Genomic DNA, 26,405 nt, shown 5'->3' with positions numbered 1-26,405 from the left:
TTCTGATTGGACCCAAGTGGAGGTTGAGAACTTTGGTTCACTGGCCTCTGGCCATGCTGAGCAGCAGTCTGAATGTTTTCATTTGGTGACCCGGTCTTGAAAAGATTGGAAAACCAGCCTGTATCTGTATTCCCTTTAGGCTCTGGTTGAGGAGGACCAGAAATATTCTGTGGCTGGGAATTTCTGGCATTCTCAGGGTTTGAAGAGGGAACTTTGGGTGCAGAATTGCTGTTTGCAGGAGCAGCAAGTTCTGGCTTTGCAGGATTTTGCTGTGGGTTTTGGTTTTTGGGTACACTAGTCTCATCGCCTGAGGCCAATTTTAACAGTCCGGATAACATACTACCTTCCGCTTTAGGAGGCTGCTGGGCAGACACGTTGTCTGAAGAGAGGAAAGGAAGTTTGAGTTTGCCCCCAAGCAATGAGTTATCCACAGGATTTTCCTTCCGTATATCCTCTTCTGACCTGAAAACAGGATAAACTGTTTGCGTCTGATGGTGAGGAGGCATAGGAGGCACAGGCGAGATGAGGAAACTAAAAGATTTCTTGAAAGGACTGAGAAATCCTGAATCTTTTTGTGAGGTGGTCTCCAAATGTTCCACAAAATCAGTTGTTCTAGATTGTCCAGCATCAGTCTGATTCTCACTTCCTGATTCATCAGGTCTTGACACAAATTTGGGATGGTCCAAAGGATGCTTAGAATTTCCATCTAGCTTGTTCAAATCAAAATAACCATCTTCTGAAATTCTACTGGTGTCGTTTCGAAGACTTTTCTGTGGGAACCCCTTTAGAGGGTCTACAGAAGATGGGCGTTGCCCTTCTGTAGTTTGTCGAGTTGCAGTGCCAACATTATTTTGTACCTGGGTGAGACTTCTGGCTTGGGTATGTTGATTTATCTCTTGGGATCCCTTGACATCTGAAGGTAGAAAAGGCATTGGCAGCTTCCTATCTGAGGGAGTTTCTTGCGTGGGGGATACCACAGCTACTGGTGTTGGGCTTGGTGATTTGGAGACTGGCATAAATGAGAACAATTTAGATAAACCAGAGCTTCCAGCAACACCGGCTGGTGGTTCTGAATGTTCTGCTGAATTAGATCTCGCTTGTTTTGAACTTGGGCTGACTTTATCTGTGAAGGAGCTAAACAGCGAGTTCACAGCATTTTTGACCCCCGACACTCCTGAGCTCTGTTCAGACGAGTTATTTTCTTTATCCTCCATCGATTTCTCTCCTTTTATCTCCTTAAAAGTAAGACCTTGCTCATCTCCAACAGATTCCGTCCTTGCACTACCTTGGGAAGACAGTCTTGATTTGCTAGATCTGGGCAGGGAACCATATTTGCTGATCTCCTCCTCCTTTTCAGCCAGGTATTCCGACACCGTTTCGACCAGGCACTGAAGCTCATCCATGGGGTCGACATACTCATCGCTAGGTTCCTCCACAGGAGACAACATCGAATCTGGTGCCCAGCCCCCTATTTTATTCTTTGCGGCCTTCTTGTCGCGATGACCTTGAAGTTTGTCATTATAGCCACCGTACATCAAAGCATACCTGCAGTGGTCGTTACCCTGACCATGCTCCGAATGGAATGCCTCGGCTAAAGAGGCAATTTCCTCCAATTCCTCCTCCGAACCCACTGAATTTCTCATCTCATCTGAGCCTTCTGAATCTAGACCTATGCTGGCCCTAAGCCTCGCCGCTTCCTCCTCTTGTTGATATGCTACGTAGTTGTCCAGTGTATTCTCCAGCTTGTTTTTGGCCCACATTCTCGTCTTGTAGAGCAAACCATTTTTGTATGGCCTGAGGCACGGCATCATCTTCTCATCCTCTTCTTCCATTTCTGCCACCTGACGCAATACGAACTCTCCTCTTTTCTGGCGGAGGAGAGACAGATCAGGAGGGAAAGAGTCGTCCGCAGTGTTCGGAAGCCCTCCTGGATCTCGGAGCTTTTTCCTCCGTCTTCGGTCAATGGTGTCGTAGCCCTCAGGGTAGGCAGCGTTCAATGAGGCCTTGCCTTTTGTCTTCGAGGGCAGCGGTCTGACCGCAGAGTCGTCACCCGTCCTTTCCATGTGGAGCGTCCTGTCGTTTTTACGGCCTTCTTCTTCATTCCAGTGCCCGTCTTCCTGATCAAGGAAGTCATCCAGGGAACTTCGACCCCACGTTTTGTATTTGGCCTCCCACTCCTCTACTCCCATACCTGAATCTACAGGAATGATTCTCACCCTGCCTCTCTGATTTAGGGTTCTATTATAAGGGAGAAGGTTGATTAAGATGAAGAGGGAATTAAAGAAGGAAAGAGAAAGAGAAAAAAAATATTTAACACAAAATAAAATAAGAGACTCGCAACAAACTGTGAGGGCCAGGTTATAATTCCCAGCCTAATTTGTTCAAAATTTTAATTTCATATAGAATTGATGTGTTTAGTGGACAGAATAAAGGAATATGGTGTCTGTTTCTCAAAAAATAAACTCAAGCATGATTTGCTGTATGAGCACAACGTCAGCGAACCTCATTTGACAGACATTCTGAACAGTTGATGAACAGAAGACACACAAATAAGTAGATGGGCAACTAGGAAATGCTCAGTCTGTCGAGTGACTGATATATACACACAAGGGGAGAGCAAGTAGAAAGTGAAAGTGAAACAAAAGAATGCACTATGCGTCCAAATATTTGTGGACACCCCTTCTAATGAATGCATTGCTGAGACAGATGTGCAAGTAGTCCCTGTAGAGAAGTATTGCCAATAGAATAGGACTCTCTGGAGCAGATAAATAAACATGAACCCATTGGACACCAAGCTTCATTTGAACTGATATGCTAACTCTCCATTCCACCTTAAATAGTGCTGCAGTTACGGTGTGTGCATTTCAGCACTGCGTTATTTAAGGTATAACGGAAAGTTCGAGGAAGAGGGAAACTCAGAGCCTCGCTGCAAACGTGACGTAGCAGCAGCAGACGGCTCCCAGAGCTGCAGGTAAAGACTGTGTTAGTTAATCTGGGAGAAGAGGAGGAGTTAAACTTTTTGGGAAAAGAGATGCTGGCTGGATGGCTGCGTATGTGAGGGTAGGAGGCACATTGGAGGCCTTTGCCCTCATTGCATGTGATAGGCGAGAGCATGTATGGGTTGGAGAATTGGCGATCCAAATTAGGGAGGAAATGGGTTAAATAAATAAATAATATAATAATATTATATTATAATATAAATAAAATAACATTTAAATAATAATAACAATAAAAATAATATAAGATAAGATTTTGAACTTTGGTTAAATTAGTTTATTATATATATATATATTTTTTTTTATCTATCCATATATAAGATGCTAATAAAGCATATGTTAATGCCAGGTGTAAACAGGCCTCACTCTGGAGGAGTGCTTCGCTCGAACCCTAACCCATAACCCCTAGTGCATCAGTGGGACATTTAAACAATGCAACTGTCCCACTAATGCACTTACTGAGTTTCTGCACTGAACAAACAGTTCCCTCCATGCAGAATCTAAACTCTTTGAAAAAGTTATAACCGCAGCTGATACGGACGTCCACACAGCAATACGGGACATCTGCACCATATCTGTGACAACAATTAAACTGGAATTGCCCTTCGTCTCTACGGCCCCACTTGCACTGAGGCTTTGAGTGGACAAATGGCTTCAAACCCAACGAGGCACTGAAGTGCCAAAGGGAGAATCTCACAGACCAACAAAAGGACTTCTGGCCAAGTAAAGCTGTTTTCTAAAGACTTCGCCAGACAATAACATCAATGCCTCCAGTTCCGCTGCAGCTCCGGAGCCACATTTCAAAAACAAGGCCTTTCCATTTCCAGGCTTTACACATTCTGAAACGTAATGCCGTACGGCTCCACTGTGGAACAAACACAACGACATGTTGTCTAGGACAGCATCAGACTGTACCTGCTTGCGTGATGGTCTCTATAGTCCAGTTCAAAACTATGTACAGAATCTGTGCAGGAGTCTATGTGCTTCTGGAGACGCGGTCCCATGGGGTACTGGTGCAGCGAGGAGTTGGGCTGGGCTGTGGTGTGATAGCGTGGGGGAAGGCTATTGCTCGTCTCGCTCCTGTAGTCACTGTCCCGGTCGTCCACTGCACTGTCCAGATCATCCAGTGCTGTAGGGGTAGAGATAAACGGCTCAGGGAAAGCAGGTTTCAGTATAACAGGATAAAATCAGACGTTAAAGTATTAAAGTATTAGGATTGAAGGTAGAACACGCTGATGATTGCTGGCTAACCAAAAAAATAATAATAATGACAAGTGTATCATAGTATATATGAAGGTCTTCCCAATCTACTGCCCAAATACTGGCATCTACAACCGAAAGTTAATGAGCTTATTATGAAAATCTGATGATTATGACTTGGACGTGGAACAAGTATGGATCTTCTACCAGGTTCTCGGTTCTCTGTGCAGGAAAATCCATCTGTGGTAACTGACCATATGCTGCAGATGCTTGTAAACCACAGGACTCACCAAAATACATGGAGCGTCCTTCTCCATGATAGTCCTCAATAAGACAATACATAAGACAATACCACACAAAGCATCACAACAGTGACCTGCACTTGACTATATGTCCAAAAGTATCAAGACACCCGTTCAAATGAGCAAAATGCTCCTCTGAAGGGATGAGGGATGCTCCGGAACAGCCGCAGTAAGCTCACGATGACCACGGCCGGTATAAAGTATAAAGCCCTTCACTCACGACTGGCCTGTGGCGCAGTGGACCTGCATCCTCAGAACCTCACTGATGCTCTGGAAGAGGCTAAATGCAATCAAATCCTCCTCACAGCAATGTTTAAACATCAAGTCTGTAGAGTCGAGGCTGTAACAGCAGTGATCGGGCGGGGGTGGGGTTGCAGGGGGCGGGTAAACTCCCCATTAACACCCGGGACTGCAGGTGAGATGCAGATGTCTACAGATGTTTGGACATATAGTGTGCACACAAATGAATGCTGACCATGCACACAGTGGACACACAAAGACACACACGATCATGTCACACAGCCAGCAATAAAAATCTGACGTGGTTCGCATATCAAAAAGGGGTTCAGGGAGGAGGTTCATGCACCTGTTCAGCCAAAAATGCTCATGCAATTGTTTTTTCCACCTGAACACATGAATTCACTGATGGTCATAAAGGTTCCTAATACCTAATTCCTACATACATACACACACATACACACATGACAGCCAGGACAACTAAAAGTGTTCCTCTAGGATCACAAGCCAAGGAACCTTTCAACTGTCCTACATAAAACTCTGCTGTCCATTGAAAGGTTCTTCAGAAAGGTTCTTCAAAGAGACTCTTCAACTCAACTGTTAACTGCCAGGTGCAGCAGGTGTTATAGGCCTTCGTCCCCCTCCTTAAACTCCTCTTCTTCACCCTCGCCTTCATTCCCCTCCTTAAACTCCTCTTCTTCATCCTCACCTTCATTCCCCTCCTTAAACTCCTCTTCTTCACCCTCACCTTCATTCCCCTCCTTATACTCCTCTTCTTCACCCTCGCCTTCATTCCCCTCCTTAAACTCCTCTTCTTCATCCTCACCTTCATTCCCCTCCATAAACTCCTCTTCTTCACCCTCACCTTCATTCCCCTCCTTATACTCCTCTTCTTCACCCTCGCCTTCATTCCCCTCCTTAAACTCCTCTTCTTCATCCTCACCTTCATTCCCCTCCTTAAACTCCTCTTCATCATCACCTTCATCCCCCTCCTTAAACTCCTCTTGTTCATACTCACCTTCACCCCCCTCTTCTTCACCTTCGCCTTCATCCCCCCTCCTTAAACTCCTCTTCTTCACCCTCATCTTCACCTTCGCCTTCATCCCCCTCCTTAAACTCCTCTTCTTCATCCTCACCTTCATCCCCCTCCTTAAACTCCTCTTGTTCATACTCACCTTCACCCCCCTCTTCTTCACCTTCGCCTTCATCCCCCCTCCTTAAACTCCTCTTCATCATCCTCACCCCCTCTTCTTCACACTCACCTTCATCCCCCTCCTTAAACTCCTCTTCTTCACCCTCATCTTTACCCTCGCCTTCATCCCCCTCCTTAAACTCCTCTTCTTTATCATCACCTTCATGCCCCTCCTTAAACTCCTCTTCTTCACCCTCACCTTCATCCCCCTCCTTAAACTCCTTTTCTTCACCCTCATATTCACACCACTCATTAAACTCCTCTTCTTCACCCTCACCTTCATCCCCCTCCTTAAACTCCTCTTCATCATCCTCACCCCCTCTTCTTCACACTCACCTTCATCCCCCTCCTTAAACTCCTCTTCTTCATCCTCATCTTCATCCCCCTCCTTAAACTCCTCTTATTTATCCTAGTCTTCATCCCCCTCCTTAAAGTCCTCTTCTTCATCCTCATCTTCATCCCCCTCCTTAAACTCCTCTTCTTCATCCTCGTCTTCATCCCCCTCCTTAAACTCCTCTTCTTCACCCTCGCCTTCATCCCCCTCCTTAAACTCCTCTTCTTCATCCTCATCTTCATCCCCCTCCTTAAACTCCTCCTCTTTATCCTCGTCTTCATCCCCCTCCTTAAACTCCTCTTCTTCACCCTCACCTTAACCCCACTCCTTAAACTCAACTTCATCATCCTTTCCCCTCTCACAGTTCCCAATGTATACAAGCTCCTCCCAAAATAGCCCTCATCAGACTGGATTAGATTAGACCAGACTGGATCAGACGGGCCTGGAATGGACTGGACTTGACTGACCATGATAAACTAAGCTGTGCCCGTGTACGATTTCCTCACCACAAACACAAAAGGTTCGGAATCCTGCACAGGGATGTAAGAACGGGTGGACGGCGTTCACACAGCTGAACTGAATGCCTTCAAGGTTCTGTTGACCTCTGATGGACTTCTGAGCAACCTTGTGTGTTTGGTCTGGCTGTGGGGAATGGTCAGGTCTGATAAGATCTAGTCGGATTCCCTGGTATCTCAGCAGGAGACAGGCCACTTGCTCACTGAATGAATACTCCCTACAATCATACTGAGATTCAAAATAGGCTACAACTCAAATAATTACATAACTGGAGGTTAGTTGGAGGTCAGTTGGAGGTCAGTGGAGGTCAGTGGAGGTATAAATAGGTATATAGGCATGAATGTGTGTGTTCATGTGGCACCCTGGTCATCCAAAGATGTGATCCCCCATTGCTCACAGCGAACCCTTAGATACCTGCTCCACTGGGAAACCTCATATGAGTCCCCTCTTAATTTTACATTACTGCAATACAGTGCAGGCAGCGTACGTGTGTTCACTGATGGTTGCTAGAATTGTTGTGCATGACTATCCCATGGCTAGGGAAGAGCTTACAAGCCAGGGAATGTAAACAGAAGGGGCAAGAAAGGAAGAATTCAAGGGACGGAAAATCAGCTTTCAGGGTTTGGCTGCATAGGTCCAGTCCCGCACTGCACTGTTCAATGCTCTCCCTGCTTCAGCACACCTGATCCCACTGAATCCAGCGTGCAGGGAGAGCCCTAAACTGTGCAGCGCCGGGGACAGCTGGGGTAGGATAAAAACAGGGGGTAATCTGGAGTGTAATGGCAAAATTATTACATACTCTGCGAGTTGGCCCATCCAAAATAGTTGCCTGGTGAATCAAACATCAGAGAGGTGAAAGGAGGAGGAGGTAGAAATGACACCTCCCCCTCTACAGCACCACCACACAGAAAAGCATCATCTCTCAGTGAAATAAGTGAGGCTCAGACAGTATTAGTATATTAGTTTGAAGGCAGCAGAAAAGTCCATAGAGAGTGCAGGGCAGCAGTGAGGTGTGTCGAGGCTACGGCTGTAGCTGCATGCTGCCATCTAGTGTAGAAATTGAGGAGGTACTCACAGCACTGCGAGGCCACGAAGGGCAGCGGGTGTCTCCCCCCATCGTCCTGCAGTGGATACTGATTTGGACATGTAAAAATAGAAAGACCATCATAATACACAAATTAATGAATTGATATTGCTATTATTATCAATATTAAACATTTTAATATTATTATTATTAGACAAGACAACCATGTTGACCATTAGTTTTGGACACAGATGGAATTTGGCCTCCGCCTTTCATTCTAACTCATTCATTCCGTGAACACACACACACACACACACACACACACACACACACACACACACACACACACACACACACACTAGTGATCAAACACACACAGTGGACAGTAAGCACAATAAGTGCCAGGTGTGGTGTCCAGGGAGCAGAGACAGTTAAAGGGCCAATCAATAGCCCAGTGCTCTAACCAGTGAGCCACCGCTGTGTACAAACCAGCAACCTTGGCGTTATCAGCACCACTTACATTCTTATAATTATTATAAATATAATAATTACTATTATTTTTATTATTATTTTCTTATTGTTATTATTATTATTGTTGTTGTTGATTAGTTACCTCATCATGGATCCCGATAGTGTTGATGCGCTCGAGTTTCCCAGACCAGTATCGAGCCTCATCCTCTGGGATTTCTGTTAGAGATGTAGAGATGGTGTAAGATACATATGGAGATATATGGATACGTATGGATATATATATGGATTCGTACGTATAAATACACATATACACTATATATATATATATATATATATATATATATATATATATATATATATATATATATATATATATATATATATACATATACACACAGATACGTATGGATATGTATGGATACGTATGGCTATATATGGATATGTATGGATGCATATGGATACGCGTGGATGCATATGGATACGTATGGACACGTATGGACACGTATGGATATATATGGATACGTATGGATTCTCATACAGTTTCACACACACATACTTTATATCATACTGATGCCCTAGAAGAACCACTAGAGGAACCACTAGAAGAACCACTTTTGGTTCCATGAAGAACCATTTCTTGTAAAAGCGACGTCTATGCGAAGAAGCTTTAGGTGCTTTACACATTTAAAGATTTTTCACACTCACAGCTCCTTTATAAAAACGTCCTTTATAGAACCAAGTTTCCAGTCCTGGACCTGGTAGAAGTGCCACTCAATCAATTACATTAATCAATTACATAATCAATCAATTACATTACTTGTTCCCTTAACTTCCAGCACATTTGGAAGACCATGGCATCTCTGAAAGATCCCTTTGTAGCACCTCTATTTAGAAGACTCAGACTCAAGTTGTGTCAAGATGCTTCGTTTCTGACGTTTCGCTGTGAGCTATGAGGCTAATGCAGCTCAAACAAGCCCCTAAAGCTCAAATCCACCTGTTTGCAGGATCGGAGTGATATCAGTCGGCTGAGAATATCGACTGATGCTGCTGACTCATCACTTTACTGCGGTCAGTGAACTACATCAGCAATCAAGTTAAAACCGGTGAATTTCAACGTACAAAATACACAACACTACACTCGCTATTCAGCAGACTGGTTAAAAGTTCTAGGTTCTAGGTAACTCTAATCCCAGTGCCCTATATTCCACTCACTGAAGACTGACCCTAAAACTACAGGAATAGAATATGTATAATTTTATCTTCGATTGTAAAAGGATATCTTCTTAGTCTTCAGCATCTCCAACTACCTTGATGATGTGGTTCGTCACCCTGTGTGACTCACTGGTATCTAGAAACACGAGCTAAAATGGAGATGAGATTGTGGTTCGAGTAAAATGGACAAGGACAAAGTAAGCCATGTAATAGAGAGGAGTTATTTCTCCACGGATCTAAACGAACTCTCTCCTTTCTTTGTTGTTGTAAAATCTAATAATAAATGTCCTGGTAAATAAAAGAATTTCCGTACCACAAACCCCAGCGCTGTGATAATAATAATAAGAATAAGAACAATAGAGAGTTCTGGGTAGCACCAAACCCAGTTATTGAGTTTCTGCTGCTTATTCGACTTTAAGAAGTGTGACTGTTGGGAAGTGACGATCATATCGATCAGTAAAGCACTACTGAACTAAAACTACAGTTATAATGAAAAAATTATAATAACTGATAATAATAATAAATAGGAAGAAGAAGAAGAAGAAAGAAGAAGAATAAGAAATAAGAAGAAAAAATAAGAAAAAAAGAAAATTTATAGAAAATATGAAAAAATAAGAAAATAAAAAATATAAGAAATAAGAAATAAGAAAATAAGAAAAAATTATTCAAAAGAACAAAGAAAAAAAGAAGAACGAAGAAAAAAAGAAGAAAGAAGAAAAAAAGGAAGAAAGAAGAAAAAAAAAAGAAAAAAAAGAAGAAAAAAAGAAAAAAGAAAAAGAAGAAGAAAGAAGAAGAATATTATGAATGAACGAATGAATATTAAATTCTATCAGCCGATCTTCTCAAAGCATGTGGAGGTGTTCAGTAATCTCTAATAGTCCTGATTATGTGATTTCTGCACTTGACCACTGCAGCTTATCAGCCATAAGTTCAGCCATGTTCAGCTCCTCCTCCTCTGCTGCTGAGTTCTCTCTTCACTGTAGCTTCCTGTAGCTGCTGCTTAGGTCATCAGATTCAACCCCCTGACTCTGGCCTACAAAGCCAAGACTGGACCAGCCAGCCCCTCTGTACTTGATGGCGATGGTCAAAAGCCTGATCTGCACCAAGAGCCCTTCCAGCTTCAAGTACGGCTCGGCTCGACCCGCCATCCTTTAAGATCCACAAAAGACGAGCGTCCAGACTTTTCTCTGTCCTGCACAGAAGTGGTGGAACGAACTTCCCCTGGGTGTCCAAACAGCAGAGTCCAACGCTCGCTGTCTTCAAACCCAGACTGAAGACCCTCCTCTTCTGAGAGTACTCAGGTGAAGAGAAGAGTACTATGGTCTGAATGTTGACTTGTGTTTAGTAGAGTCTAAGATTAGAGGATATTTGAATTCTAGTCTGTTTAAACTAGCTGAGGTTCTTCCTGAGTAACAGTGAAGCTCTTTTGGAGAAGAGCTAAATGCTGTAAATGTAAATAATGTAATGTAATATGTACCCAAGTGACGGAGAACAGGAACTCGGCGGCAGATCAGACCCGTTTGTTGAGGTCTCTCACCGCTGCAGGCTTTGAAGGCCCAGCAGACAGCTGAGCATTAAAAAGCAACAGCTTCAAAGAGCTCAGATGAAACGGTCAGCCTTATGAATGGGATCAATCGCAGACACAGCCTGGGTTACCAAACCAAACACGCAGAGCTTGACCTTCCATCACCAGCCTGTGTCGCCCATCCACCTTTGCTAGTTCTTCAACCAATCAGCATGCTTTTATTGTTCCCTATCAGACGAGAAGACGACAATACGTTCCAGAGGTCCTGATATCAAAGACATTACAGGTGTTTCACTACAGGCCCATCTACACCGGAAAAGCTAGTATCTGTGCTGCTGGCAGGACTGGCAGAAGGCATACTCGAATTACACCAGAGGGGGCTCCCAAGAGCACCAAGATATCATGATATAAAATAGATATTTAAAAAATAACATTAAATAACAAAATGAAATGGTATTGCACAGGTAACAGTGATTTTAATATTAATATATTTTTATAGTTGGAAATTAGATTCACCATAAAACACCAGGAAGAATTGTCAAACAAGTTGTGGTAAACTCTGAAGTCTTTAGCTAACTGTTTTCCAGATGTTTTGAAAATGAGGGTTTAACTGCAACATGATTGACTTCCTAGCGCTGACTTCTGACTTCTGAGGTAAATGAAATGCAGCATTATTGTGATTTTGGACCTGAATCAATCAGTCTAAATGAGTCAACTTGTTTTGAAATTAACATTTTTCCCTTTAGTTTAGCTCTATTTGCATACTGGGCCATTTACAATGCCTTGTTTTCTGTGACATCACGAAAAACAAAACCAGTAAATTAAAAACAGGCTGCTTTTGCTGCTTTATTTCCATATATAAACTGCATTGACTGATGCATCGTATGTTTATACATTTTAACCACGCTTATATGCAACATCAAGGTAAGTTGGGACGATACTGGTCCTTCAAAATAACATTTAAATGGAGTATAATTCACTTTTACACCACTGCAGTAAATACAAAATCACGCTTTGAGCGCCCTGTATTGGATGACAAACTTTACACGTGCATTTCTGGACAAGCTGAGAGCTCCAGAAGAAGCTTGATCTGAAGGTGGAGAGGCATGTGGGCTGAGGTGGTAGAGTAATACTACAAGATTTTACACTAATATGACTCTATGGGTTACGCAGCGTTACACAGCAGCAGTTCTGGAGAGAGGTTCTCCTCCTGCAGCTCCACCACCAAAGCTCCATAGTGTAGCAGCAGCAGCAGCGCTCCAGCCCGGAGTGGGAATGCCGGAGATGCCGTTCTCCCTGTTACAGTCAGTGGAGCATCAGCCTGACCCTGAAGCTGCTGATTTTAGGTAGAATATCTAAATAAAGGTTAATGTTTCAAATTAATACGCAGGTTAATTATATCCTATTAACAGGGTACTATGAAATTAGCCATGCTTATTGGCTAATATTCGCTATGTAATATAGTAATTTAACATTTTTAATTAAAGGGTGGGAATAGCCTTGTCCTCTGATGCAAATAAACACTTAATTTGACTTTATTATTTAAAAGAAATAAACGAAAGTATTATCGGATCTCTACAAGCATTCAGCCACTGTCAGCCACCTTAGCAGTTTTGGGTGAAGTTTCTTTAAGACGGCAGCAGACTCTGTGAGGTTCACTCAACCTTAATGACATTTAAACAAATCAATGGAAAAACGCAGCTGAAAGGACGCAGACAGAACCTGAGCAGCTGCCCACAAACTAATACAGTTCAATACCAGTGAAGCACAACTGAGCCGTCAATTTCACGCTCATCAGAGACCAGCAGTCCTACTGGAAAACACTGGCTGGCACTTTCTGCCATAGTGTCCATAAATACCCACATCAGTCTGATGAAGCACAGTACAGTGAAACATGGTAAAAACAGCATCAAGTGTGTAAAATTCACGTATATAACATTAGAATAAACCCAAATAAACATAAAGTCAGTGGTCAGTGAGAGTGTCTACCTGTAATTAACTCTATATAACATTAGAATAAACCCAAATAAACATAAAGTCAGCGGTCAGTGAGAGTGTCTACCTGTAATTAACTCTATATAACATTAGAATAAACCCAAATAAACACAAAGTCAGTGATCAGTGAGAGTGTCTACCTGTAATTAACTCTATATAACATTAGAATAAACCCAAATAAACATAAAGTCAGCGGTCAGTGAGAGTGTCTACCTGTAATTAACTCTATATAACATTAGAATAAACCCAAATAAACATAAAGTCAGCGGTCAGAGAGAGCGTCTACCTGTAATTAACACTATATAACATTAGAATAAACCCAAATAAACATAAAGTCAGTGGTCAGTGAGAGCGTCTACCTGTAATTAACTCTATATAACATTAGAATAAACCCAAATAAACATAAAGTCAGTGGTAAGTGAGAGCGTCTACCTATAATTAACTCTATATAACATTAGAATAAACCCAAATAAACAAAGTCAGCGGTCAGTGAGAGTGCCTACCTGTAATTAACTCTATATAACATTAGAATAAACCTAAATAAACTGTCCGCAATCAGAGAGAATGTCTACCTGTAAAACATTAGAACAAACCCAAAAGGACATGAAGTCAGTGGTCAGTGAGAGTGTCTACCTGTAATTATCTCTATATAACATTAGAATAAACCCAAATAAACAAAGTCTTTGGTCAGAATGTGATGTTGGTCAGTAGAGGTCTTGATATGTTAAGATATAGGAATACAATTGGCTGACCCCTCTGTGAACTCCAGACACTATGCAGACCGATTATCATTATTATTTAATTAAGCACAATAACAATAGAATTATATTGTCCACCTCTACAGAAGAGCATAAATTGAAACTAGGCATCTCACCAAAGGGCAGCTCAAAGCGTGTGTCCAGCAGGACCCGATGAGACGTGGGGTTTTTGGTGCCATAAATCTCATCTGCTTTCATCAAAACCTCAGAGTCCAGAAATGTCCATTCCCCTGGACCTTCCTGATGGGATCAATATTTAATAATTTCATGAGAAATAAATAAACAACAACAACAACAACAACAACAACATCCTATAATGCAGCCTCACTAAATCAAACAATGTGTGTGAATCAGTGTACAGAAAACATATTGACAAAAGTATTGGGACACCTGTCTATGTACTGTTTTGTCTGAAATCAAGGATATTAAAAATAGTTGATCCTGCTTTTGTTGACGTATCTGTCTCTACTGTCCAGGGAAGAAGACTTTCTAATAGATTTTGGAGGAGCATTGTTGTGAAGATTTGATTGCATTCAGCCACAAGTGCTTTAGTAAGGTCAGTATGTTGTATGATGATCACCACCCCACCTCATCATCCTCAACCATGCTAAAAGTATTAGATGAAGCTCCACCACCAACATCATTCCAGAGAACACAGTTCTTTCACTGCTCCACAGCTCAATGCTGGGGGGCTTTATACCCCTCTAGCCCACGCCTGGCATTAGGCAGCATGGTGCCAATAGGTTTATGTTTATCTGCTGCCAGTACTTCTCTGAGGACTAGACAAGCTGTGGGTGTGTATGCATTCATACATCCAGGTCAGCAATGGGTCCAATTTAATGTAGCTGAATGCTAGCATCAGAAGGGGTGTCCACAAACATTTGGACATAGAGTGTATGGAGTGTTTCTGTATGATGATGTCCTCACCTCCTCTGACTGCCGTATGCTTTTGAGAGGAATCCATGCCGTTCCCAGCATGGTGTCCCAGATCAGGCCTTTGTTCCATACCTCCACAATCAGGCCCAGGTCCAGCCGGCTGATCTCGCTGCAGGACACACAGACAGTGGAGACGTGTTATACCGGCCAATCATGACGATAATGGCGAGGGTGATGTCAGACTGCGTGCTGCTGATGCCTTATTAAGGTGTTCATATTCAAAGCCCTCAGCTCCCCAAATCCTCAAACCTGCAGAGTGTAAACACACTTCACCCCCAGCGTCTGATCTCCACACTCCACTACATCATAAGACACGAAGAGACCAGACAAAGGAAGCCCCCCCCCCCCCACACACACACACACAGTATAAAAGAGCAGAGTTAATTAACACACACTCAGGCTCTTTGGTCTCCAGCTTTAAAGACATCAGGTGCATCACACAAAGAAACAAGTAGCATCAAACACTGTGTCCAAATGTTCGTGGACACCCCTTCTAATGAATGCTTTCAGCTACTTTAAGTTGCAGCCATTACTGCGGTCACTGGTGTGCAAATGCAAGCTCACACACACATCTTGTCTAGTCCCTGTAGAGAAGTACTGCCAATAGATTAGGACTCCCTGCAGCAGATAAAGAAGAAGCTATTGGCACCATGCTGCTTAATGCCATGTGTGGGCTAGAGGGGTATAAACCTCCACCCAGCAGCATTGAGCTGTGGAGCGGTGGAACTACTGTGCTCTCTGGAGTGATGGATGGTGGTGCTCCATCCAATACCAAACAGTAATACTATAGAATATACTCTTCTTAATTCCACTGATTTTGAAAAAAAAACTATGAAAGGAGCAGGTGTCCCAATACTTTTGTCTATGCACTGTATCAAACATGCTAGGGGGGTTTATACACCTCTAGCCCACGCCTGGCATTAGGCAGCATGGTGGCGGCAATAGGTTCGTGATGTTTATCTGCTCCAGAGGGTCCATTATTTTCTATACAAGGACTAATGGGTGCAACAGCATGGGGTGTCCACAAACATCTGGACATCTTATGTTAGCTTAAAGTTGCCAACAACGTCCTTTAACGCATGTCAAACATAGGGTCGTCTCTCCATCTCGTACAAACGGACCCGACAGCAAAGCCGCAGCTACACATGATCAAATGGGTGCTTGTTGAAATGGCAGTGGCTCCACACACTTCAGCTGGCGTGAGCTACGAACCTTTCCGTCCCAAATGAACTACAGCAGCCCCCTTGCTTTCATCCCTCCGAAAGCGGCGCACCATAAGAGGAGCCATTCATTATTCATTTATTCGCTCGATTGTCTGCTGAGTGCAGCGAGGACCAGACGACTCCCAGCATGATGGAGAACGCGCTCGTTTGTTTATCTGTGTTTATTTATTTATTTCATCCTCTTATTTCCAAAAACACACACACAGCAGCAGCAGAGGGACGGCGTAATTACTAATTGATGGGTTGCTATGGAGACCAGTTGTAGCCTCAAACGTCACCGTGGTCCTCCCAAAGATTTCATAATTGATATGCTTCTGAAGACAAAACACTGGAAACAGATGTAATATCGCAATCAGGGGCGTAAATATGATGACTTGCGCTAAAAAAAATAAAGGTGCTACAATGGTTCTTTGAGTGATGCTATAGAGGAACCAGTTTTGGTTCTATAAAGAACCTTTAACAGACCCATAAAAAGATCAATTTATTGAGTCACATTTCTTTTACCAATATGGTTCCAACTTTATGGAAACAACAGTGGTTCTTCTATGGCGTTGCTCAAAGAACCACTTGTAGGAGTGTCTGGTAGGGTACCTGGACATAGATGAAGCCTAGAGTCTTGCACTGCACTATATGCTGAACGAAGATTCTCCACTGACATGAAAATATGGGCCTCTGTCTGGAGAACCAGCCCATAAACTAGGGTACTGGGTAAGGTCTCCTATTGCTCCTAAAACAGCCTCAATTCTTCAGGTCATGAATTTTCAGAAGATGCTGGAAATGTTCCTTTAAGGTCTTGGTTAGGGATGCACCGATCCCCGATACCAATCCGATTCCAGTGTTGAATCAGTAAACCATATACCCGACCATCTGTATTCTATAACAAACGAATACAGATATAAATGAACACTATTTCTGTTTATTGGTCACTAAAATTAATAACTAACTGTGCTGGACCTCGGACCACAGTGCTGGACCTCGGACCACAGTGCTGTCCAGGCTCAGGACTTTTATTCTGAAACTGCCTGAAGTCTGTGAGACTAAAGAGGAGCGAGCAGCTCCTCCCTTTTCGATTCTCCTTATATGGAAGACGAGCTGATCGTTGATGGCAGGGGATGTCAAGGGGACCATGCTGGTTAGATAGGGGGAGTCTGTAGGCTACTCTGATCCAGAGGTAGGAAGCCTAAAATACTGCCGTAGTCGAGAACCGGGTTCGGTAAATGGATGGGTCATTTGGATCAGACGAATTATCCGATCCCCTATCAAGCTCATTTTGGATAGCCTGGACTGTGGACACAAGGGTCCATGGACCAAACTCTCCTACCATCTATGACCCTCAGCATCTCCGCAGTAATCCGGATTCATCAGAATCAGAAAACTGTCCAGGTTTGGGGAGCCTGTGCGGAGCCACTGCAGCCTCAGCTTTCTGTTCTTGGTGGACAGAACTGGAACCTGACGTGGTCTTCAGCTGTTGTAGCCCATTCGCCTCAAGGTTGGAGGCGTTTTTGTGCATTTTGAGACGCCTCTCTTTTGACCTCCCTCATCCACAGCTGTTTCCGTCTGCAGAACTGCAGAACTGCCGCTCACTGGAGGCGTTTTCTTTATTTGGCCATTCTGAAAAACTCATGTGGACACGTGCTGAATATCCCAGCTCATCAGCAATTCTAGAAATACTAATATTATATTAGTATATATAATAATATTATATTATATTATATTATATATTATATTATATAATATTATAATATTATATTATAAATACTAATTCTAATAACGGGCCGCTCTGGCACGCTCCAAACCACTGAGATCACATTCTGATGAAGCAAAAGCACCGAATGAGCCGGCGTGAATGTGGGAGGAACATGGGAAATGCTGCAGAAGAGGTCTAAGCAGGAGCGCCATTTGGTTTTGATCCTGGATATTCAAGCAAACAAATTCCTGGTGATCAAAAGGTTTGTGCTTTGATCTTCTACACAAAAGACCCAGTGCATGAAGTCCTGAATAGCCCGTCTACTTAAAAGGACACATTTCCATCAGTGTCCTGCAGAATCTTCTAGCAATCGGAAGCCAATACACTGTCCGTCTGCAGCTGCCTTCAGCTCCCTCTGGTAGAATACGCTGGTCCCTGAGGGGATGTAGCCGCGTGCGTTATCTTATTAGCTGCAATGCTTCTCTGGGAGCAAGTACTCACTATAAGGACTCCTGTTCAATCAAGGGGACATCTGGTCTTCTGATGTCAAACTAGGACAGTATGGCATGTGGCCATTATACCAGCCTTAAGTACATTTCTGCTTCCCGGGACCTGGTTATTGTTTTACAGACTGAACCTCCAACCCCCTTAAGAGAACGTCGATCCAGGACTGGAGGACAAGTTCACTGTGAACAAAGTCAAATCGGAGAGATCTGCTGATGGCTAACGACATGACTGGGATTGGAATCAGCGATGCTCCTTATTTCGCTGGACTGCTCAGGGCCTGTGAAGCCTGAATACTGCAGCTATATACTTTTGTTTATAGATAAGAGAGAGTGATGCAGGGAAACCACACAATCAGGTCTGTTCGAGATTACTGAACACCTCCAGAACAAAAACAAACAACAAAGCCAGAACAATTTATTTATATAAATGGAGCATTTCACACCAAAACCTTGATAAAAATCTTGATAGATAGATAGATCATATAGAATAGAAAATAGAACATATAGAATAGAATTATATATATATATATATATATATATATATAGATAGATAGATAGATAGAGAGATCCTGGGGTATCCTTTTTTTTACATGATCATTAGATAAAACATTGTTATTTTTGTTTTTTTTCAGCTTGTGGGTGTATAGAGATTTAAACATGACTCGTAGTAAAATAAATACTATAAATAGTGTAAGGTTTTGGTGTGAAATGCTCCATTTAGAAATGTACCAAGTCAGTTCACAGTGGTGGTGAAAGTTTACAGCCTCTGAAAGCTCCCTCACAGTGGTTATGAATACACTGCCTCATGTACAATACACTGCTTTTTATACTAAAACCTGTTTTGTAATCCATGTATGGCGGAGGGATACATGCAGGGTGTTCTACAGTAAAATAGTCCTGCAAAAGAAAAACTTCCTTCCCCAGATTTCCAACTAATTTATATTCGATTAAATAAAAGAAATGATACTCCAATCTAGCCAGACTAGCCTTGGACTACACCACATGCTGAATAAAGATTCTCCACCTAACTGGAACATATAGTCCAGGCTATATATATATATATATATATATATATAAACAGCCCATTACTAAGACCTACTATTCAGAACTGAGGTAATAAATGTACTGGCTAGGGTCTCCTTTTGTTCTTAAAAAAAAAAGCCTCAGTTCTTGATGTTGTGGATTCCAGAAGATGTTGGTTCCTCAAAAGTTCCTTTGAGGTCCTGGCCTTCCCGGTCACCCTTTGGGAGGTGCTAGAAGAATGGGAGATTTGCAGAAGATCACTGAACAGGAAACCAGTTAGAGGCGACTGTAGCTGGATTGGACAAGGACATCCTGTCATGACTCCGGACTTCAGACTCCATTGCCCAGAATCCTCTGAGAGACTCCATGAGTGATCATATGACTCCTACCAGCCATCCCTGCTCTCGGTCACCTGACTACTAATCTGTACCGCCTGCTGTACCTTTGATTAGTTTAGTATTTAAGCCTGGGACTTTAGACATAGACACTTGAGGAGTATTGTATCCTTCGTTGGCGACGTACTGAGCATTATTCCTCAATTACGTATCCCGTGTATTTTCGACCTTGCCTTCTAGACTTTCCTGTGTTTTGATTCCCTGGTTTTTGAATTAAGACCCTTTTATTAAAGCCTCTCATTCATTTCAACTCTGCAAGCGCCTGACCTTGTGTGAAACGTTACCACTCATGGCCACCCCTGGTTCCAATCATCCACCACCACCACCACCACCATAGAGACACCAGTATAGGGATGATTCTCTACAAAGAACCATTTCTCCACATTTCAATGACGTAATTCTACAAAATGGAGAAAACATGTTTTAAACTGCCTTTAAAAATCATAATTTAACCAAAATAGAAAGACGGCCTTCTATTTCAGACAGCCGGCAGCCTGTATGACTATGCACTCTACTAAAGGAACTTATCCGACTGCATCTTAAGTGCAGCTATAAAAACAAACAATTCAATTAGGACATAACTTCAGCCCATAAAATCAGAAAATCAATTGCATCAGTTCTGAAATGGATCCAAGCCTCATGTTAAAGAAATGGTCCTTCCATACCGCATCATAAAGTTCAAGAGGAACCTCAGAAAAGCTCGGCATACAGAGGAACCTCAGAAAAGCTCGGCGTACAGGGGAACCTCAGAAAAGCTCGGCGTACAGGGGAACCTCAGAAAAGCTCAGAGTACAGAGGAACCTCAGAAAAGCTCAGAGTACAGAGGAACCTCAGAAAAGCTCAGAGTACAGGGGAACCTCAGAAAAGCTCAGGAGTAAAGAGGAAACTCAGAAAAGCTCAGAGTACAGGGAAACCTCAGAAAAGCTCGGCATACAGAGGAACCTCAGAAAAGCTCAGGAGTAAAGAGGAAACTCAGAAAAGCTCAGAGTACAGAGGAACCTCAGAAAAGCTCAGAGTACAGGGGAACCTCAGAAAAGCTCAGGAGTAAAGAGGAAACTCAGAAAAGCTCAGAGTACAGAGGAACCTCAGAAAAGCTCAGAGTACAGGGGAACCTCAGAAAAGCTCAGGAGTAAAGAGGAAACTCAGAAAAGCTCAGAGTACAGGGGAACCTCAGAAAAGCTCGGCGTACAGGGGAACCTCAGAAAAGCTCGGCATACAGGGGAACCTCAGAAAAGCTCAGCATACAGGGGAACCTCAGAAAAGCTCAGAGTACAGAGGAACCTCAGAAAAGCTCGGCATACAGGGGAACCTCAGAATAGCTTAGCATAATGCTAAAATAATCTTATATTTATTAACGTTCCTCATTTTCTCCCGAATGTGGATCGGCAATTGCCCAGCCCGTAGTTAATCTCCCTAACCCCTGCAATGCGACCAACATACGCCCCCTCGCCAACGCCTCTTTTTCGAACTGCCACCGAACGCGTCTGGAGGGAAGCGCCGTATACGTGGCCAGCAGACGCCAGGGACGGGCAGCCCTGCACTGGAGTGATGTGGGTAGAGAGGGCCATCTACCCACCCTGGAGAGAGCAAGGCCAGCTGTGCTCTCTCTGGGCTCCGGCTGCTGATGGCGAACGGCATGACTGGGATTGGAATCAGCGATGCTCCTTATTCCTCTGGACCGCTCAGGGCCTGTGAAGCCTGAATTCTGCAGCTATATACTTTAGTTTATAGATAAAAGAGAGTCATGCAGGGTCAGAAACCACATTACTGAACACCTCCGCACGGTGTTAGAAGAAGCATCCTTCAACATCCTTCACACACAAACCATCTTTCACCGAAACGAAGCCAGAACAAAGGCAGAGCGCTGAAAGGAGCGATGCAGCTGTTAGCCTTGTGTTGTGTGGAGTGACCCTACAGCACAGCGTGACCGAGCCGAGACTCACTGAGAGTTAAATAAGGGCATCACGGCACTCGCCTGTGAACGCGCCTGTGTACAGTCCTATGAATTAGTACGACCTGTAAAAACCACTGTCTCTTTTATATACTATAAACATCTGGAGGTTTGATCTGCAGGTGATCAGCACTGAGAGACGGAGGTGACCACCCAAACATTAATCACTCCTTCAAATGTGTAGAATCAGACTCAGGAGCAGAAGATCAGCTGCAGATGATCAGAACATGGTTGGAGAGGATTATTCTGGAGGAGTCTGGAGTCTTATTTAAACCTCAGACGTTTAGTCTGGTCTGCTCTTGATTGATGGTTGAAGTGAGGGGTGAAGAAGATCACCATCATGGCCAGATCCAGAGAGCTCTCTGAGGCCTTCAGAAAGAAGGGTGGAGATGCAGAGGAGTCTAGGAAGGGGTTTAAAAAGATCTCAGAACAGTTAAGAGATCAGCCGCAGTTCCACTGTCCACTAAATCATTACAAGTGGTCAGGGTGGCATAGTAGGGCACAGGGTGTAATTATATGCGCATACACACATTTTTGCACACACTATGCTCTAATATGCCATCCTGACCCAGCCATGTTGGTCAGCTGTGCCACTGTGTATATATTTAATAGATTGACAGATAGTCAGAGAGAAAGAAAGACAGACAGACAGACAGACAGAATGATAGATATATAGATAGTCAGAGAGAAAGACAGACAGACAGACAGACAGACAGATAGTCAGAGAGAAAGACAGACAGACAGATAGACAGACAGACAGACAGACAGACAGACAGACTGACTATCTGTCTGTCTGTCTGTCTTTCTCTCTGACTATCTGTCTGTCTGTCTGTCTTTCTCTCTGACTGTCTGAGAGAAAGACAGACAGACAGATAGTCAGAGAGAAAGACAGACAGACAGATAGATATATAGATAGTCAGAGAGAAAGACAGACAGACAGACAGACAGACAGACAGAGAGAAAGACAGACAGACAGATAGTCAGAGAGAAAGAAAGACAGACAGACAGACAGAATGATAGATATATAGATAGTCAGAGAGAAAGAAAGACAGACAGACAGATAGTCAGAGAGAAAGAAAGACAGACAGACAGACAGATAGTCAGAGAGAAAGAAAGACAGACAGACAGACAGATAGTCAGAGAGAAAGACAGACAGACAGATAGTCAGAGAGAAAGACAGACAGACAGATAGACAGACAGACAGACAGACAGACATAAAGACAGACAGACAGACAGACAGACAGACAGACAGTCATAGAGAAAGACAGACAGACAGACAGACAGACAGACAGTCATAGAGAAAGACAGACAGACAGACAGACAGTCATAGAGAAAGACAGACAGACAGACAGACAGTCATAGAGAAAGACAGACAGACAGACAGACAGACAGTCAGAGAGAAAGACAGACAGACATTCAGAGAGAAAGACAGAGACAGACGTAAATATTTATATTTACTTTTTTACATGATCATTAGATAAAACATGGTTTTTAATTATGCATTCAGCTCGTGTGTGTATAGAGATTTAAACACGACTCTTAATAAAAATAAATACTATAAATCATTAAGTAGTAAAAAATCATGTAGAATTATTGTATTATATCTAATAAAAAGGAAAAGAAAATAATGCATTAATTTAATTTTAAAACCTTGTTTGCTGAGGAGATGCGGCTGCTGGTGGAATATTCGATTTTAAGGATATGAAGAAAAAGCCACAATACAGTGGAAGACAGAATCCTGGTGATTTCTAGGTCATGTGAAAAGTAGCTTAGATAGCAGCTTAGATCTGAATCAACAGAAAATCAGCAGAGAAACAGGATGACCGATCTCACCCTCACTCTCTCTCATATATATATATTATCACTCTCACTATATATATATATCTATCACTCTCTCTATATATATATCTATCACTCTCACTATATATATATATATATATCTATCTATCACTCTCACTATATATATATATATCACTCTCTCTCTCTCTCTCTATATATATATATATATATATATATATATATATATATATATATATATATATATATTTTCAAAGTATAGTGGCATTTTCTTCATATCCTTAAAATCCAATATGCCAACAGCAGCCTGTTCTACACAGCAAACTGGCAAAGGGCTTTAACTTTCCAGATTTGTGTATAATATAAAAGCATAATTTATACACACATTATTTTTTGTTGTTGTTGAATTTTATCATATATAATAAAATAATTCCATATTATTTATTATTACCAATGAACTATTACTTTTAATCTTCATACAAACCAACTGAATTCGGAGTTAAAGGCAGTAAAAGCATCGTACTGTTCATCGCACTGTCGTGTTGTTTAGCAGCCTAACCTGTAAACCAACTCCATTGGGAAACATCTGATTTTCACCGCATGTAATGCATTGTGGGGGATTGTAGCTACAGCTGGGCAATATGACAATATTTTATTGTGTCGTGATAATTTTTGCTATTGTGATACATAATATGCTTTCAGGAGTGTATTAAGGATCTCGTCAGTGCTTGAAGAGAACTGATTGTCTGCACGTTTCATTACAGAGTGTAATCAGCCTTATTTAATTGAATAAAGTGCAGAACATTTATAAAAAAAGTTTAATAATAAATCACAGTACTCAGTACGTGAGAGTACTTTAATAGCAGTTGTTTTAATTATGCTGTTGGTGCATTTTGTCTACATGACAAAAAAATTCAATAAATATCATGTATTGCCAAAAAAGTTGTTAAATATCGTGATATAAATATTTTCCATATCGCCTAGCTCTAACTGTAATATCTCAAAAATCACGCTAAAATTCCACTTTATGATACAAACACCCAAAAATGGCACTGACCATACTTAATAGTGCCCTACATTTACAGAGGGATTTAATTATATGTCAAAAACTTTTAAAAAACCCATGGAAAAAAACCTTGTATCTCCAAAAAATAAAAATAAAATAAAATAAAAATAAAATAAAAATACAAGAAAAAAAAACCCATGGAAAAAAACCTTGTATCTCCAAAAAAGAAAAAAAGAAAAGAAAAGAAAAATACAAGGAAAAAAAAAACTCCAGTGTTTTGTTTTGTTTTTTTAATGTGCATTATATATATATATATATATATAAGAGTTCATTAAAATATATTTTACACAAATAAGAATCTCTATATTTATTTTTTTAATCAATAAAGAAAATGTAAACCATCTTAAAATAATTCTGCTTAAATGTCAAACTCCACATTTCTGACACAGGAGAATTGTGGGTTGAGGCCGCTGGTCTGAGACGCTGACTGGTTAAGCCGTCACATGGTGAAACCCAGCCTGATTATCCACGCTGTTAAGCGCACGGCCTGGAGGAACTCAGCAGTTTGCCAAACGCTAAGCTTTACAAGAGGCTCCACATCTGTCCGGCCGTCAGATCCCCCAGCGTCCAAAACCAGCGGGTCACTGGGCTTCTCCAAAACATGCCACAGAATCAGCCACGATATCGAGGAGCATTATTCATTCTTACTGTCGTAAAAACGGATCTCCAGAAAGTTCCATTAATGCAACAGCGAATGAAAACTGAAGCGAACAGAAGACGCATTCAGAACAAGCTGCTAACGATCATTCACAATTAGCATGGTTAGCATTAGCGCTCCATACGGATCGCCCCGCGGTTCCGGATTAACGAGGATTACCGTTTATTTTCACAATGTCGGAATAAAAGTCACTAATTTAAACTGACAGACCATGTCAAAATAAAAGTCACTAATATAGACATACAGGCCATGTCAAAATAAAAGTCACTAATAGATACAGGCCATGTCAAAATAAAAGTCACTAATATAGACAAACAGGCCATGTCAAAATAAAAGTCATGAATATAAAGACCGGCCATGTCAAAATAAAAGTCACTAATACAAAAGGACAAACAGGCCATGTCAAAATAAAAGTCACTAATAGATACAGGCCATTTCAAAATAAAAGTCACTAATATAGACAAACAGGCCATGTCAAAATAAAAGTCACTAATATAGACAAACAGGCCATGTCAAAATAAAAGTCACTAATATAGACAAACAGGCCATGTCAAAATAAAAGTCACTAATATAGACAAACAGGCCATGTCAAAATAAAAGTCACTAATATAGACAAACAGGCCATGTCAAAATAAAAGTCACTAATATAGACAAACAGGCCATGTCAAAATAAAAGTCACTAATATAGACAGACAGGCCATGTCAAAATAAAAGTCACTAATATAGACAAACAGGCCATGTCAAAATAAAAGTCACTAATATAGACAGACAGGCCATGTCAAAATAAAAGTCACTAATACAAAAGGACAAACAAGCCATGCCAAAATAAAAGTCACTAATACAGACAAACAGGCCATGTCACAATAAAAGTCACTAATATAGATAAACACGCCATGTCAAAATAAAAGTCATGAATATAAAGACCGGCCATGTCAAAATAAAAGTCACTAATATAGATAAACAGGCCATGTCAAAATGAAAAAAAAAAGTCTCTAATATAAATTAGCCGAGTCAAAATAAAAGTCATGAATATAAACAGACAGGCCATGTCACAAAAGTCACTAATATAAACCAACAGGCCATGCCAAAATGTAAAGTTTCTAATACAAACGGACAAACAGGCCATGTCAAAATAAAAGTCACTAATATAAACTGGCCGAGTCAAAATAAGCCACTAATTCAAATGAACAAACCGACCATGTCAAAACAAAAGTCACTAACACAATGGAAGCAGCAACACAAAATGCTGAAAGCTAAAACTGCCGTCTCACATTCGCCTCCTTTTTTTTTCTTTATTGCTAATCCGAAAAAAATGATCTGATCCGCAACCCAAAAACGTCATACGTCCAAATCGTGAGTTTTACACTAGTTAGCAGTTAGCGTTGTGAAAAAGCGGTGTTC

The 26,405-nt window shown here is 41.8% G+C and overlaps 1 protein-coding gene across 1 annotated transcript in view; it reads right to left on the bottom strand.

Annotated features, from left to right (window-relative positions):
* The window catches only part of unc13bb (unc-13 homolog Bb (C. elegans)), a 134,370-nt gene that overhangs the window by 79,104 nt on the left and 28,861 nt on the right, over positions 1-26,405 (bottom strand). The window contains exons 4-8 of the mRNA XM_072659139.1: positions 14,690-14,807; positions 13,879-14,002; positions 8,415-8,488; positions 7,853-7,910; positions 3,912-4,125 (exon numbers count right to left, since the gene is read on the bottom strand). Of these exons, the coding sequence (XP_072515240.1) occupies positions 3,912-4,125; positions 7,853-7,910; positions 8,415-8,488; positions 13,879-14,002; positions 14,690-14,807 (588 nt within the window). The remainder of the gene's footprint in view (positions 1-3,911; positions 4,126-7,852; positions 7,911-8,414; positions 8,489-13,878; positions 14,003-14,689; positions 14,808-26,405) is intronic.

The sequence above is a fragment of the Salminus brasiliensis genome, chromosome 16 (genome assembly GCF_030463535.1).
Source record: "Salminus brasiliensis chromosome 16, fSalBra1.hap2, whole genome shotgun sequence".
In the NCBI taxonomy this organism is placed as follows: Eukaryota; Metazoa; Chordata; class Actinopteri; order Characiformes; family Bryconidae; genus Salminus; species Salminus brasiliensis.
The sequence above is the reverse complement of the archived record's forward strand: the minus strand, read 5'-3'. Positions and strand labels throughout refer to the sequence as shown.